Raw genomic sequence first — 15,548 nt, 5'->3', positions numbered from 1 at the left:
AAAAGCTCAGACATACCAACCATCCCAAAAATTCGGAATCGTATTTGGTTTATCTGCCAGATGGAAAAGTTAACGAGTCTGGTTAACGACACTGGCGACAATTATCTAAAAGTCTGGATGCCTTGGTTGGCACAGACAGACATCCCGGGGTTAGAAAGGGCATCAATCTGGCTATGATAGTTTCCAAGTCCGTTCTCCTTGAGAGAGATGTGCTACACCCTTGCTCGGCATAAGATGATTACATTTCAAACAGGTAACATACCTAGAAAGGCAGCGTAACAACTCTGAGACACACTCACGATCACTAGCATCCATCCCAACCCCCTCTTCCCCCCCCTCCCCCCCTCTTCCTCCCCCTCCCCCCCTCTTCCTCTTGGATCAATGTTTGTCTACCGGTTTGTCCGTCCGTATGGTTGATTGTTTGTCGGTCTTCACGTTTGTCTGTCTACCCACGTAGTTGTCTACCTGTTTATGTATACGTCGTCTGGATGAGTCGTGTGTCAGCTGAATAGTCGGCAGGGCGGTTAATGATTCGGTGAATGAGCTTTTACACCTAGCCCCTCCCAAATAGAAGGGGGGTTTGACACCATAATATGAACCCCGGAAAGCGAGCCGTGTCTCGATACCCCTTCAGGCCCACCAGTCTGACCACAGATTAAAGTTCTATTCCATTGATATTAGTAACATTATACTTCCAGATACACTGAGAATCACCATGATATAATGTATTTTGTAATGTATTGTATTGTATAATATTATAAAATTATAAACTAATAAAATTTAAGTTACAAAAAAAAAGAAAAGAGGCGTCCTAAGAGGGGATATGATAACTATATACAAATATATTCAGGGACAATACAAGGAGCTTTCAACAGAACTATTCATCCCACGGGCAGTACAAAGGACTCGGGGCCATCCCTTAAGGTTGGATGAAAGGAAATTTCATCAGCAACAAAGGAGAGGGTTCTTTACAGTAAGGGCAGTTAAAATGTGGAATTCATTACCCATGGAGACTGTGATGGCAGATACAATAGATTTGTTCAAAAAAAGGTTGGACATCTTTTTAGATGGGAAAGGTATACAGGGATATACCAAATAAGTATACATGGGAAGGATGTTGATCCAGGGATTAATCCGATTGCCAATTCTTGGAGTCAGGAAGGGATTAATTTTTCCCCTTAATGGGGTTTTTTGTTTGCCTTCCTCTGGATCAATAAGTAAGTATAGATATAGGATAAAGTATCTGTTGTCTAAATTTAGCATAGGTTGAACTTGATGGACCTACGTCTTTTTTCAACCTCATCTACTACAGTATGTTACTATGCTATGCTGTAGCGTCACGCATCTGCCTTCCTGTTGCCGACCCTCGCTTGTATCCTCGACCACCGCTCCTGTGCCGCCTGCCTTGACCCAGCCTGGATAACATTTACGCTGCTTTCTCCAACCCTGAACCTGATATGTCTGACCACGGAATTCGCACTCTGGACCTGACTCCATGGCCTAAGGTCGGTGCATATACATCCCCACCTCAGCCCCGCGGTCCGGTCCCGGTTTGTGGCAAGCACGATTGTTACAATATCAGATGTTAATTTACAAATCGACCAACTGTATTACAGTCTCTAAGAAATTAATGGACGTTTTGCTAATGACATAAGTAAAGCCAATTGTCGATAGGGAATAATTCAGGTCTCTTATAAAAGCTGAGAGGTGGTCCTCCGTACAAGCCCAGACCGGGAAAATGTCATCGATGTATCTGGCCCACATACGCCTACATGCAGAGATGGATGATTATATACAAACTGATCCTCAAAGCTGTTCATGTAGATGTTGGCGTATGTGGGCACCACATTCGACCCCATCACCGTACCTTGACCTTGGATATAAAGACTGTCCTCAAACAGGAAATAATCCCCGAAGGTAAAAGGTGTTAAGCGTACTGGTCTCTCGTGACAAGTCCCTTCAGGTAGACTTCGAGCTCACCGGAATCAGGCTACATAGGCTGTTTCCTCATTGCTTAGTGACGTTATGTTCCTCTCCCCCTCCCTCCTTGATGCCGCCATTCTTTCCAGCTCTGCATTCTCCAGATATGCCACAGAGCTCTAACAAGACATAGCCATCTTGAGTATCGCTAGCCCAGTGTTTTCCAACCATTCTTCCTTGGAACCCTTGGGTTCCCTGGGCATCCCTAATAGGGTTTGCTGCAATTTTCAGGTAATTTAAAAATTGTACCAAATACAGAAGGATTTTCAATGCATCTGATCTCAGCCACACTATTACAGAGGGGTAGGGTTGCTCAGAATTTTACATAGGCTTTTTTTAACCAAAAAAAGCTTGAAAACCACTGTTCTAACCCATGCCCCTCACCATCCCATTATTTAAAGCCCCACACACTGAACGTAACATGAATATATAGGTATGCACATAAACATTCCAAACAATGGTACCTCAATTTATTTATGAATACAAAATACACAAAAGCAAATAATTACGCATAGAGACAAAAATATATAAACTATTTTTGCACAGATAAAGAGATTCTGTAATCTAAACATCAATTGCACATCGAATAACTGGAAGCAGGAAACCGGAAGGAACTTTTGCATTCAAAACAGCAGAATCCAGACGTGTGCTCTGTGTGTGCCACCATTCATTCCATTCAGGATGTACTACAAATTATCCATCTCCTGATGTACAGGAATAATTTCTTCTGAAGCAAAGTAATACCCACATTAATTGTATTTATAGTTTGTCTCGTGTATACATACTGTTAATTAAGTTCAGACATGTAAATAAAGTGTTTCCCACATTCACTACACTTATGAGCAGGAGTGAAAATACTCTGGGCGTCTAAAAATTAACTGCTGGTGCCTGTACAGTGCTTACTAATTTGACAGTCAAAGCCATGAACTGCTTTAATCAGTTGCACTGTTGCTGGTATTGACAGTGACTTATCAGTTAGCACTGCGCTGCCGAGTCTGGCGGGTGGGGGGGGGGGGGGGCGATAAGAGAAGCAAGTGGAGAAGGGGGTTCGGTAGTGGAAGAGAAAGAGGGGAGGGAGTGTTCTGTGACTGCCCACCCCCTCTATAATTTCTTTAAGTTTATTGTATGTACCGTATGTCAGTACTCATGAGTGTGCACATTAACTGCGCTTATAAAGCTTCTCTCTTGCATGTATTCCCTTGTATTCAATAAGACCAGCTTTGCAAGTAAAGTGTTTCCTACATTAATTACCCTGATGAGGCTTTTCTGCTCTGTGTGTTCTCTGATGCTTAATAAGACTAGATTTGTAAGTAAAGCATTTCCCACATTCATTACACTGAGGTTTCTCTAATGTGTGTATTATCTGATGTTCAGTAAGATTAGATTTGTAAGCAAAGTTTTTCCCACATTCCTTGCACTGATGAGGCTTCTCCCCTGTGTGTGTTCTCTGATGTTCAGTAAGACCAGATTTACGAGTAAATTGTTTTCCACATTCATTGCACTGAGGCTTCTTTCCTGTGTGTGTTTTCAGATGTATATTAAGACTAGATTTAACAGTAAAGTGTTTCCCACACTCATTACACGTATGAGGTTTCTCCCCTTTGTGTGTTATCTGATGTTCAATAAGATTAGATTTGCGAGTAAAGTGTTTCCCACATTCATTACACTGATGAGGCTTCTCCCCAGTGTGTGTTCTCTGATGTTCAGTAAGACCAGATTTACGAGTAAATTGTTTTCCACATTCATTACACTGAGGCTTCTTTCCTGTGTGTGTTTTCTGATGTATATTAAGACTAGATTTAACAGTAAAGTGTTTCCCACACTGATTACACGTATGAGGTTTCTCCCCTGTGTGTGTTATCTGATGTTCAATAAGATTAGATTTGCGAGTAAAGTGTTTCCCACATTCATTACACTGATGAGGCTTCTCCCCTGTGTGTGTTTTTTGATGTTCAATAAAACTAGATTTGTAAATAAAGTGTTTCTCACATTTAGTACACTGATAGGGCTTTTCCCCTGTGTGTGTTCTCTGATGTTCAATAAGATTACATTTGTAAGTAAAGGGTTTCCCACATTCATTACACTGATGAGGCTTCTCCCCTGTGTGTATAATATTATGTTTAATAAAACTAGATTTGTAGGTAAAGTTTTTGCCACATTCATTACACTTATGCCACTTCTCTCCTATGTATGTTCTTTGGTGATCTTCATTCCCTGATTTTCTCGTAAACCGTTTAGCACATTTTCTGTTCTCCAGCTTATTTACTTGCACACTTTTGCATGCTGCATCATTGCTACCCGTGTCAAACTTCTCAGTTAGAGCGTATGTCTTTTGTTCACATGTATGAGATAAATAAGTAGATGTGAGATTTCCTTTTTCACGTGACATTGATTCATTAGGCGAGTTTTCTCCTTGAAACATACTGATATCATGTTCTTTTATCCCATCTGATGTACAGTCTGCTCTGCAAGAATCTTCTAATATTTTCTGGTTCATGGATCCACCTGTTGGGATGGAATGCACTGTGAGCAAAGAAGTATATCATAAAAGTATCATTATTGTTTGACGAAAACAAGAAGGAGCGCAACGAAGGGACTGGTAATTATAGAAGTAATGTATAAATATTGAAAACTTACATTAAGTATAAGATACTTATACATCAGCACACCGCTGCAAACATTACACCAAAATGCAGTGCCTGGCTGGTAACCTTCCGACCTCCTAGCAAGGAATTTCCTGCAGATGAGCACAGCAGCTAAATGAAGCACCGGCTCCTAGCACAAAAGCCAACCATCAGTCAAATGAAGTGTGAGGATGAAACAGCCTCTATGCGTTTCATGTCATATGCTTTATCAGAGGGCAGTCTCATAAAACTCATCAGGCAGCCATATATAGTCAACCAAGTTAATTTGTTACCTTGCACCATGTGTTACCAATGTGGTTGCCTATATATGGCTGCCTGATGGGTTTTATGAGACTGCTCCCTGATGAAGCATATGACGCATGTGAGGCGCATAGAGGCTGTTTCATCCTCACACTGCTAAATCACCACTGGTGCCTTCATTCGGCTGACGATCCGCTGTTCTGCTAGGAGACAGTGCCTCACTCAGCTGCTGTGCTCATCTGCGGGAATTTCCTTGCTAGGAGATCAGAAGATTATCAGCTAGGCAGTGCATTTTGTTGTGATGTTTACAGTGGGTGAGCCGATATAGCCTATACTTGATGTGAGTTTGTAATATTTTACTCCTTCTCTTTATAAATGACTTTAATGCTTACCAGTCCTTTCGTTGTGTTCTTTCTTATTTTCGTTTTCCAAGTATTGCCGCGTAGATTGCAGGAGGATTTGAAGCAGCAGACGGGACCTTCTCTAAAGTTGCCTACCGTTTGCCTGGACTCAGCACGTGTAAAACTATGTGCCTCATTATTGTTTGATCATTTTAATTGTGAGCAACATATGACTTTTAAGAAGCATTATCTAATATCATTGTACAATGAGGTGTCAAGGTGGGATATTGTTTTTTTTTTATGGTAACATTGTGGAGTCTCTCTCTCTCTCTGAGACACTGCCCCTAAATCCGGCAGCGAGCTGGTTAATTGCACACAGGCAATTAACCAGACACCACCTGGCTGATTAGGACTCTGAGAAAAGCCTTATGTGAGAAACAGGAGAGAGATTCCTTAGCTCACATTTGGGCTGGCAGAAGGAGAACAGAGAAGCCTGCCCACAGACACTGTCTTGAGCACAAGGGCTTTGCCGAGATCAAGATATCCATACACCCAGAGACCTATATTTCCTTGACACAGAGGACCCAGGAACTTGCCAGAGACTGACATGGAGGGACACCTTCTTAAGGTACCCCCTGAGACTTTGGGGTGATAGGCTGGTAATGGGAATATCTCTCCAGTCCTGCAGATAGGGTCTGGGGAAGTACGTTAGCCCTTACAAAGGGATAGGGGTTTGTTGTTATGTTGTTTTTGTATGTTTTGCCTGGATAAAGGAACAGGCTCATTAAAGCCAAGATATAATTTCACCCAAAATCGGTCTCCATTATATGTACCTCTGCACACATCTCTTACAGTAAGCCAAATTTGTATTTACTTTCTGTCCATCCAGCAGCACAATTAGATTTACTGTATTAGCGTGTGGGGGGGGGGGGGGGAAGCAAAGGAAATAAAACCATTTACTCTATTATAGCCTGTAAGACTTTTCTGACACAGGCTGCTTCTTGGAATGCCTGTACAGTACAGTATATCCAATTTATAATGTTTTGTAAATATGTGTATTGTTTTCCCTGTAGCTGAGCTGCCTTCTGATGTCTGTGCTTGCTCTGCCCTGAACATTGCTACCACTCTTGTAGCTATCTTTTAGGCCTGTTGGAATTTGTATGTTGAATATTTGCTATGGTATCATTATTACAGTGGTGTGAAAAAGAAAGTACACCCTCTTTGAATTCTATGGTTTTACATATCAGGACATAACAATCATCTGTTCCTTAGCAGGTCTTAAAATTAGGTAAATACAACCTCAGATCAACACATGACATATTACACTGTGTCATGATTTATTTAACAAAATAAAGCCAAAATGGAGAAGCCATGTGTGAAAAACTGAGTATACCTTATGATTCAATAGCTTCTAGAACCACCTTTAGCAGCAATAACTTGAAGTAATCGTTTTCTGTATGACTTTATCAGTCTCTCACATTGTTGTGGAGTTTTTGGCCCACTCTTCTTTACAATGTTGCTTCAGTTCATTGAGGTTTGTGGGCATTTGTTTATGCACAGCTCTCTTAAGGTCCAGCCACAGCATTTCAATCGGGTTGAGGTCTGGACTTTGACTGGGCCATTGCAACACCTTGATTATTTTCTTTTTCAGCCATTCTGTTATAGATTTGCTGGTGTGCTTGGGATCATTGTCCTGTTGCATGACCCAATTTCGGCCAAGCTTTAGCTGTCGGACAGATGGCCTCACATTTGACTCTTGAATACTTTGGTATACAGAGGAGTTCATGGTCGACTCAATGACTACAAGGTTCCCAGGCATTGTGGCTGCAAAACAAGCCCAAAACATCACCCCTCCACCACTGTGCTTGACAGTTGGCATGAGGTGTTTGTGCTGGTATGCTGTGTTTGGTTTTCGCCAAACGTGGTGCTGTGCATTATAGCCAAACATCTCCAGTTTGGTCTCGTCTGTCCAAAGGACATTGTTCCAGAAGTCTTATGGTTTTGTGAAGGTAATAAAGTATTATAAGAAACTATTCGTCCATTTTGTATGCATTCCGCCATATTGAATCTGCTTTAACTGCAAGGCTTGGAAATAACGCAGTATGTTTTTATATAAGCTAATAAGTCTCTCTCTCTCTCTCTCTGAGGTGAATCGAAACTCAACCAGGAGCCTTTTTTGCTAACTCTCGGTTTCCTGTGAATTCAGCTGGTCTACAGAGAATCGAAACTGAAACTTATGGTTTACAGAGAATCGAAACTGAAACTTATGGTTTACAGAGAATCGAAACTGAAACTTATTGTCTGCTATATATATTCTGTAATACATATACTCGGCACGTCAGTCTGAACTACGGAGCCTGAGGGAACTGATACATGACTCTGTGTCATTTATTGGGATCCGGGGTGCACCCAGGCTTGTGTTATACTAATTTGGCAATCCACATCTGAGCAGAGACCCTGACATGAGAAGGGAACCTCAACATTTGGCGTAGTCGGCAGGATCCTTGTGAAGGGACACCGGAACAATCCTGGACCCGTCTCAATCCACGGACGACCGTCCCCTGGCCGGACTGATTGAGGCCTGATCAACCTCTAAGGACAAGGTAAGATATATTCAGAATATATTTTCACCGAACTCCTGTCAGTCTGTTCAGGTTGGCGATCTCTTGGTTGACGGTAACAGTATTGTTAATCTATACAAGACCATAGAGTCCGGTGGTTCCCGCCAAGGATTTATATAGTTTGCAAGGTCTTGTGCCTGCCAGATGTGTGGTTTATGTTCATATGTCATAAGGGTTACGGAATAACGACATTATAAGTAGTTAGGGGACGAGTGTGTAAGGATATCTATTGTTAGATAATAGGAGGATCGTCCATACAGGTGACGGTCCGGGGACGGTCTGCGCGCCTCCCCGTCTAGGTCAATTTATCGCTGAAGCTCAAGAGTCCAGGTACCGCCGGTAATTGGCGCACATGTCCGAGGTTGTTTTTAATATAGACAATGTTCTCGCAGTTTTTAAAGAAGGATTTGCCTTCTGGTGCACGGGATTCCGTAACTCTTGTGGCAGAAAGAGAGGGCAAAAAATACACGAAGAAATGTAAATTGTTATTCAAACTGTTAGATTTACCCCTTACGGGAAGATTGCAACCGAAGTTGTTAAGAACAAATATGCAAATGTGTAAGGGGAAACTGAAAGATGAAGGCCTGTGGGAAAATGCAGAGAAATTTCTGAGTGTTGCTATAGATCTTCAGAAAGAAGGTTATGAAGAAGTAGAGTGTGGAGAGAGAAATAAGAAATGTTATTGTTATGTGAAACCAGAAAATGTGACCCCTGGTTCGGTAGTGGCAGAAAAAGACCAAATGTTACAGGGAGATCCACCCCCATACCCGCAGACGACCGGTAGACCCTCTCCCTCAGCCCCTGTACCGGCCCCTTATTGGGTATGTTCTGTTTGCCAGTGTCAAAATCCCAAAACACGGGAAAATATTTATTATTGTGGGGCCGCCCGACCGTCCATGTCCCCCGATATTAAAACTGGTGAGGCTCTTGTGTGCCCCTTAGTCACGCCCACTGGCCAGTATTTTAATCCCAAAGCCAAACCAGCCGACCCTGTTAAAATGTATCCCAGTATACCGCAAGATTGTCTGGTTCAGATGGATAATGGGGCCCCTGCTGAGGAAGATGCAACCTCCGCCGGGACCCCAGCTTATCAGGCACTACCATATTCTGACTCTTTTGTTACCTATGATGAACCCGAATCACTGTTTGAACATATATTTAGCGGCCCAACCCGTCAAATTATTGTAAAAGTGATGCAGGCAGACATTACTAGCTTGTCGGTTGGCGCGATAGTTAATCCAGCAAATGGGAGGCTCCAACATAATGGGAGCCTTGCTAAATTAATTTGTGAGAAAGGGGGTGAGGCCATACAGCGTGACTCTAATATTTATATTCAGAAACATGGAGAGGTATCAGTCGGGGGTATAGCTGCCACCGGGCCCGGAGATTTACCCTGTAATTTATTCATCCATGCAGCAGGGCCAGTGTATAGGGACTATGCTCCAGAAAGAGCCAAACAACTCCTCCAAGCCGTTGTCCATACATCCCTAATCTATGCTTCCAGCCTCAATAGTGCGGCCATGCCCAGACGCACTATAGCGTTCCCTCCCATTTCTGGTGGTCTTTTCGGGTATCCCATAAAAGAATGTATCCAACATATAGTCCAAGCAGTACTCAGTACGATCAGAGAATCACCCCTCAATCTTGAAAGTATTCTGCTTGTTGCCAATGACTCTGTCAGGCCACTGCTTTTTCAAGCCGCCTGTGCTACCTCAGACACGGTCCGCTCTTTTCCTATTGTAAAAGCAGAACACGGAAATGCTCCTCCCGTCTCCCAACCGTGGAGTGAAGACGTTCCGGAAGGAGCAGTTAGGTACATCAAATTCACGCCCCAACAAAGCTCCACCCTCTTACAGCAACTTCCCGATCCGGAAGACAAGCCCATGCCCTTTTATAGAATGTTACGTCAGATTCAGCAGAACTACTCCGCAACATGGGCTGATTTAAAATCTCTCACCATGTTAAAAGCGGGAGACTCATTTTGGCCCCTTGTTGAGAAATCCCTCAATGATGCTAGGATAGTTGACACCACAGACTATAAATCTGGAGAAGACTTCCTAGAACAAATACAACTATGGGCCCAGGATAGACTCACAGAGCAGACTGAATCACTAAAGGATGTCACCCAAGAAGCTACTGAATCAGTCGAGAAATATCATACTAGACTACTCCAAATGTTTAGAGATATGGGGTTCTCCACCAGCAATAAATTACAAGCCAATCTGCTAGCAGCAGCATTTATGGATGGACTTACTCCCAAGCTACGGGCTGCAGTCCAAGAAGGGTGTCCCTGGATGACCTCATTAGGGTACACAGAAGCCCTCACAATAGCCAAAGCTTTCCAGAAGAAACAATCTTCCGTGAAGAAGACGATGGTAGCTACCCCAGAAGAAAAGGAGGATGATCGAATTGGTGTTTTGTATAGCGCCTCACCTCAAGTACCAATGCAGCCACCGCGCCAATTGTACCCACCAGCCCCTCAGTACCAGGAGTACCAGGATAATTGTACAACAACACCTCAGTACCAGGGAAACCAGGGATATCAGGATGGTCGTGCAACAAATCAACAAAGGCCTAGAGGACCATGCTACCACTGTGGCCGTATCGGACATATCAAGAGGGACTGTAGAGATCGTGTGAGAGGAATCCCACCCGTACAACCATTACAGGCCCAGCAGCCACCTTCTTGGCGTAGTCAGCCACCTTCCAACTGGCCACAGTCCCAACAGCCGTTACAGCCCCAGCAAGCACAGATCCAACAAAGACTGCCGTCTCCAAGACCATATCCTCATGATACTTACCCTCCTCCGCAAGATCCACCCCCGCAATGAAGCCAGGCCCAACCCGTCTCCACCATGGCTGCCATATCCAAACACACCTACCCTAATGGTTCAGCTGTCACTCTACAAGTTGCTGGTGAACCAGTCTCCTTTATGGTGGACACGGGAGCGGCCAGATCCGTCATATCAGCCAAAGATCTACCCAGAGGAATAGACCTCTCCCCTGACTTTATGACTTGTATTGGAATCACAGGACAATCAGTCGAAACTCCTCTCACTGTACCAGTCCATGTAGGACCTTTCCCAGAAGTTATGTCCCGATTTTTAGTCTCTGGATCCTGTCCTGTTAATTTATTGGGAGCAGATTTACTATCCCATATGAGAGCCACCCTGCAATATGACGACTCAGGATTACGAGTACAATTGCATGATCCCAACTGCCCAGAAGAACAAGAAGCATCATGTTGTCTCCACGCTCTCCCAATACTTCTCCAGCAGATATTAACCATGAACCCTCCATCTCCTGTCCCACAGTGGGTGAAAGACAAGGTATCTACCAGTGTGTGGTCCCAAGGCCCGGATGATATTGGTCGTCTGCCAGTCCCTCCTGTAAGGGTGGAACTTAAGCCTAACGTCATACCTCCAAGAGTACCACAATACCCACTGAAGTCTATAACAGAACAGAGTCTTCAACAGCAAATTGCGATGCTTGAAGAAAAAGGAGCCCTGATAAAATGTTCTTCACCTTGTAACACGCCTCTGTTTCCAGTCCAAAAGAAAACAGCAAAAGGAGAACCAGCGAAGTTCAGACTGGTTCAAGATCTCAGGGCAATCAATGCCGCCACCATTCTGGAAACTCCAGTTGTGCCTAACCCACATACTCTTCTTAGCCAAATCCCGCCTAACTGTGAGGCCTATACAGTCCTGGATTTGGCAAATGCCTTTTTCTCCGTGCCTCTTCACCCAGACTCTCAGTATCTTTTCGCCTTCACCTTCAGAGGAACTCAGCGAACCTGGACTGTCATGCCACAAGGTGCCCAGAATAGCCCTAACCAGTTCACACAGGCCATGAAGTTCTGCCTTGAACCCTGGGTACAAGCCCATCCGGAAATCACGTTACTTCAATATGTGGATGATCTTCTTATATGTGCCCCTTCTGTTCCAGTGTGTGAACAGGCCTCAGTGTCCCTACTGGTCCATCTCGCATCCATCAACTCAAAGGTCTCGGAAGCCAAAGTACAGTGGTGTAGCCCGAAAGTTGTTTTTCTTGGTCACTGTGTATCTAAAGGCGAAAAACATCTCACTCCCGACCGTATCGAGACAGTCGCTGGATTAAAAATGCCCACAACTGTGCGCGGTCTACAACAGGTCTTGGGACTCATCACCTTTTGCCGCCAATGGATTCCTAATGCATCACAATATATGCAACCTCTGTATGAAGCTGTGAAAAATACAGAGCTACTCCATGACGCAGCCCACAGAACAGAATTACAAGAGTCCTTTCAAACGCTAAAAGATCTAGTTACGCGCGCCCCTGCATTGGGCATCCCAGACTATGACCAGTTTTTCACTCTTTTCGTGGATGAATATGATGGGTTCGCCGCCGGTGTCCTCGCACAACCACACGGTAACCGAATGAGACCTCTGGCTTACTACTCTGCTAAATTGGACTCAGTATCACAAGGGCACCCATCCTGCTTCAGAGCAGTACAAGCAACATTCGAAATTTTCAACAAGGCAGCGGACATTGTTCTGGGTCACCCTCTTGTTATCCAAGCACCGCATGACATCCATGCTATCCTGAACCTGTCTAGGCCGAAATACCTAACCATGCAACGTTTACTGAGGCTACAGTCTGCACTGCTAATACCGGACAATGTCACTCTGAAGAAATGTACAGTACTCAACCCTGCAACTTTGATTCCGGTGGAAGGGGGTATCCATGAGTCTGAAGACCATGACTGTATAATAGAACTACAGCGGCAAGGTACCCCATCCCGGGCTCAACAGACGCCTTTCGAAAACCCTGATCTATCCTTCTTTACTGATGGTTCCAGATTTGCTGATGAACATGGACGTTTCCATACCGGATACGCCGTCACCACAGTCGACCAAGTGATCCAAGCAGAAGCTCTCCCCAGCCATATATCGGCACAAGAAGCGGAGATAATTGCTGTCGAAAGAGCCTGTAACCTCGCAGAAGGTCAAAAGGTCAACATTTACACAGACAGTGCCTATGCTTTTGGAGTCACTCTTGATTTTGAAACCATTTGGGCTAATCGTGGATTCATCACAGCAAATGGAACGCCGGTCAAGCACGCAGATGCCATAAGAAGACTATTGGACTCTCTACAGCTACCCAAGGAAGTGGCAGTAGTAAAAATCAAAGCACATGGAAAGGTGAATACACCTGAGACACAGGGAAATTTCCTTGCGGACCAAGCAGCCAAGCAAGCTGCCCTTCAAGAAGATAAGACTCGAAAAAATCCACCGTCATCAGCGTTGCAGGAAGCCACAGTTGTTGCACCAGTAATTACAAGAAGTGCCAAGAAAAATACTCCCATGGACGATATAGATCCTTACCAAGAACAGATGAAGAAGGAACAAGGAACAGTACCCAAAGAAGAAAAAGAGAGCTGGGAAAAGACAGGGGCAGCACAAGAAAAACAAACTGGACTATGGAAAATTAAAGACCAGATTTGTGTGCCCCGACACATGTACCATTCAATCGCCACCTGGGCACATGGACCTACTCACAGAGGACATAACCAAGCATTAGCAGTAATAAACAAGTTGTACTTTGCACCTGGTATAAGAAGGATTTTGGTGGAACTGAATAAAGCTTGTGTCATCTGTCAAACCTGCAATCCAGGAAAAACTGAACCTACACCTCCAAAACATCTTGTGAAGCCAGACTTTCCCTTTCAGAGAATACAAATTGATCATATCCAGATGCCGAAGTCAGGACGATATGAGTATGCACTTGTGGTAGTGGATATGTTCTCAGGATGGCCCGAAGTCTACCCAGTACCCAATATGACAGCGAAAATCACTGCTAAGAAGCTAATCACTGAACTTTGTTGCAGATTTGGATTCCCTGAAGTAATAGAGAGCGACCAAGGACCAGCCTTCACCGCCAATATCTTCAAGGAAATATTGGAGGCCCTGGGCATGAAACAAGCCCTCCATACCCCATATCACCCCCAAAGTAGCGGGAAGGTTGAACGGATGAATCAGACCCTTAAAACAGCTCTACTAAAAATGACCCAAGAGAGTCAACTCCCCTGGCCCGACCTTCTACCTATAGTTTTGTTCCATGTTAGGACCACCCCACAGGTTAGATCTGGGTTGTCTCCCTTCGAAGTATTATTTGGAAGTGCAGTCAGAATTAGGGATAATAAAGGGAATATAAATCTCACTGAAATGCATGATAGGCAGGTATATTATGTTATCAAATTAAGTGAAGAGTTATCTAACCTCCATTCTGCAGTGTCACTTTCTCTTCCAGATTCCAGCACGGATGACACAACCCATGAAATAAAGCCAGGTGATTGGGTGTATGTAAAGAAGCACGTGAGAAAACACGCACTGGATCCCAGATACACAGGTCCTCATCTGGTAACTCTAGTCACACCCACCTCAGTCAAGATTCAAGGAAAAACTACCTGGATCCACGCATCTCATTGCAAGAGAACAGCGACACCTCTTTCGGAGAAAAAATGATTCTGTATATCCTTTGTTTGTTAGGTTTGGGGGAGGCACAAGAGATTGCTATCACCCAACATGAAGGGGCAGTCACGTTTTGGTATAATTCATCCAATACTCATGTAGCTACCTTCTCCTTCGATTACTGTAATATTGTCAGCTGTCCCTCAACCGATTGGCAGTGTAATATGTACCGGGACACTTCGAACTCTAGAGCCATATATATATATGTGTTACAGACAGTTATTGGGGACAGGAATGTGATTACTGGGGAGCAGTAGGATGGAACACGGGAACAGATTGGGGATACCAACCACAGAATGGCCTAGCACGAAAAGACAGAAATGGCAAGTCTCTAATCAGTCGAATGATCTTGCGAAAAACTGGTACATGTCTAGTCAGTGGTAAGACGGGTAAAATAATGAAACTCATATTAACTATAGAAAACCCGAGCCCCGGGGACGCTGGTGTATATGTTCTAGGAAATTGGATGAAAGGGGGTACAAGGGGAGCCTACGGGAAGTTCAGAATTCAGGATATGTATAACTCTAAAGATTGGCAGATGTCCCAAAAAAACCCCAAGATAGAGAAAAATCCCGTGGCCCCCCGGATTCAGACATTTCAAGGTATGGTAGCCACAGCAGATTCCTCTTTCCAAGACACACTGGCCATAGAAACAGGTTTTCCAGACACCAACCTTTGGTTGGAATGGATAAGATACACCACTCAAAAAAATAACAAAAGTAACTGCTATGTTTGTGCTGCAGCTAGGCCCCATCTCGGCACAGTGCCTTTAAACATACCCATCAATGCAGAAGAATGTTTCATTAGTCTATATACCAATACAAGTACCAATCACTCCCAGTGTGAAGATTGGAAACAAAAATATCCACTCACAACAAAAACCCCAAAACCAGGGGAAGGGATCACTGTATACAAGGGGAACTATACCTGCTATGAGTCTCTACAGGGCAACAGGTTTTTAGGTAATTTCTCCCAAGGATATTGTGACACTTTCTCTAATATTTCCAGTATTAAGTTACAAAATCAGGTCCAATCGTTAGGAGATATATACTGGATATGTGGGGATCTAAAATTAAGAACCAGACTTGAAGGTAACTGAACAGGTCAGTGTGCACTGACCAAAATTCTAATGCCAATGCATATAATCCCTGTTGGTACAGAAAAATCTAAGGTATTATCATCACCAATTAAAGTCAGTAAGCGAGAAGCCCC

The 15,548-nt window shown here is 43.8% G+C and overlaps 1 protein-coding gene across 3 annotated transcripts in view; it reads right to left on the bottom strand.

Moving 5' to 3' along the window:
• Positions 1-2,426: 2,426 nt before the first annotated feature.
• The window catches only part of LOC142463894 (uncharacterized), a 70,240-nt gene continuing 57,118 nt past the window's right edge, over positions 2,427-15,548 (bottom strand). For 2 of the 3 annotated variants that reach the window (XM_075566726.1, XM_075566725.1), the window contains one exon: positions 2,427-4,485. In XM_075566726.1, coding sequence (XP_075422841.1) covers positions 3,224-4,485 — 1,262 coding nt within the window. In that variant the 3' untranslated portion in view covers positions 2,427-3,223. The remainder of the gene's footprint in view (positions 4,486-15,548) is intronic. The other variant, XM_075566724.1, reaches the window with a different exon arrangement.

Source organism: Ascaphus truei, chromosome 12, assembly GCF_040206685.1.
Source record: "Ascaphus truei isolate aAscTru1 chromosome 12, aAscTru1.hap1, whole genome shotgun sequence".
Classification (NCBI taxonomy): Eukaryota; Metazoa; Chordata; class Amphibia; order Anura; family Ascaphidae; genus Ascaphus; species Ascaphus truei.
Note: the sequence above shows the minus strand (reverse complement) of the source record. Positions and strands in the feature narration are given on the sequence as shown.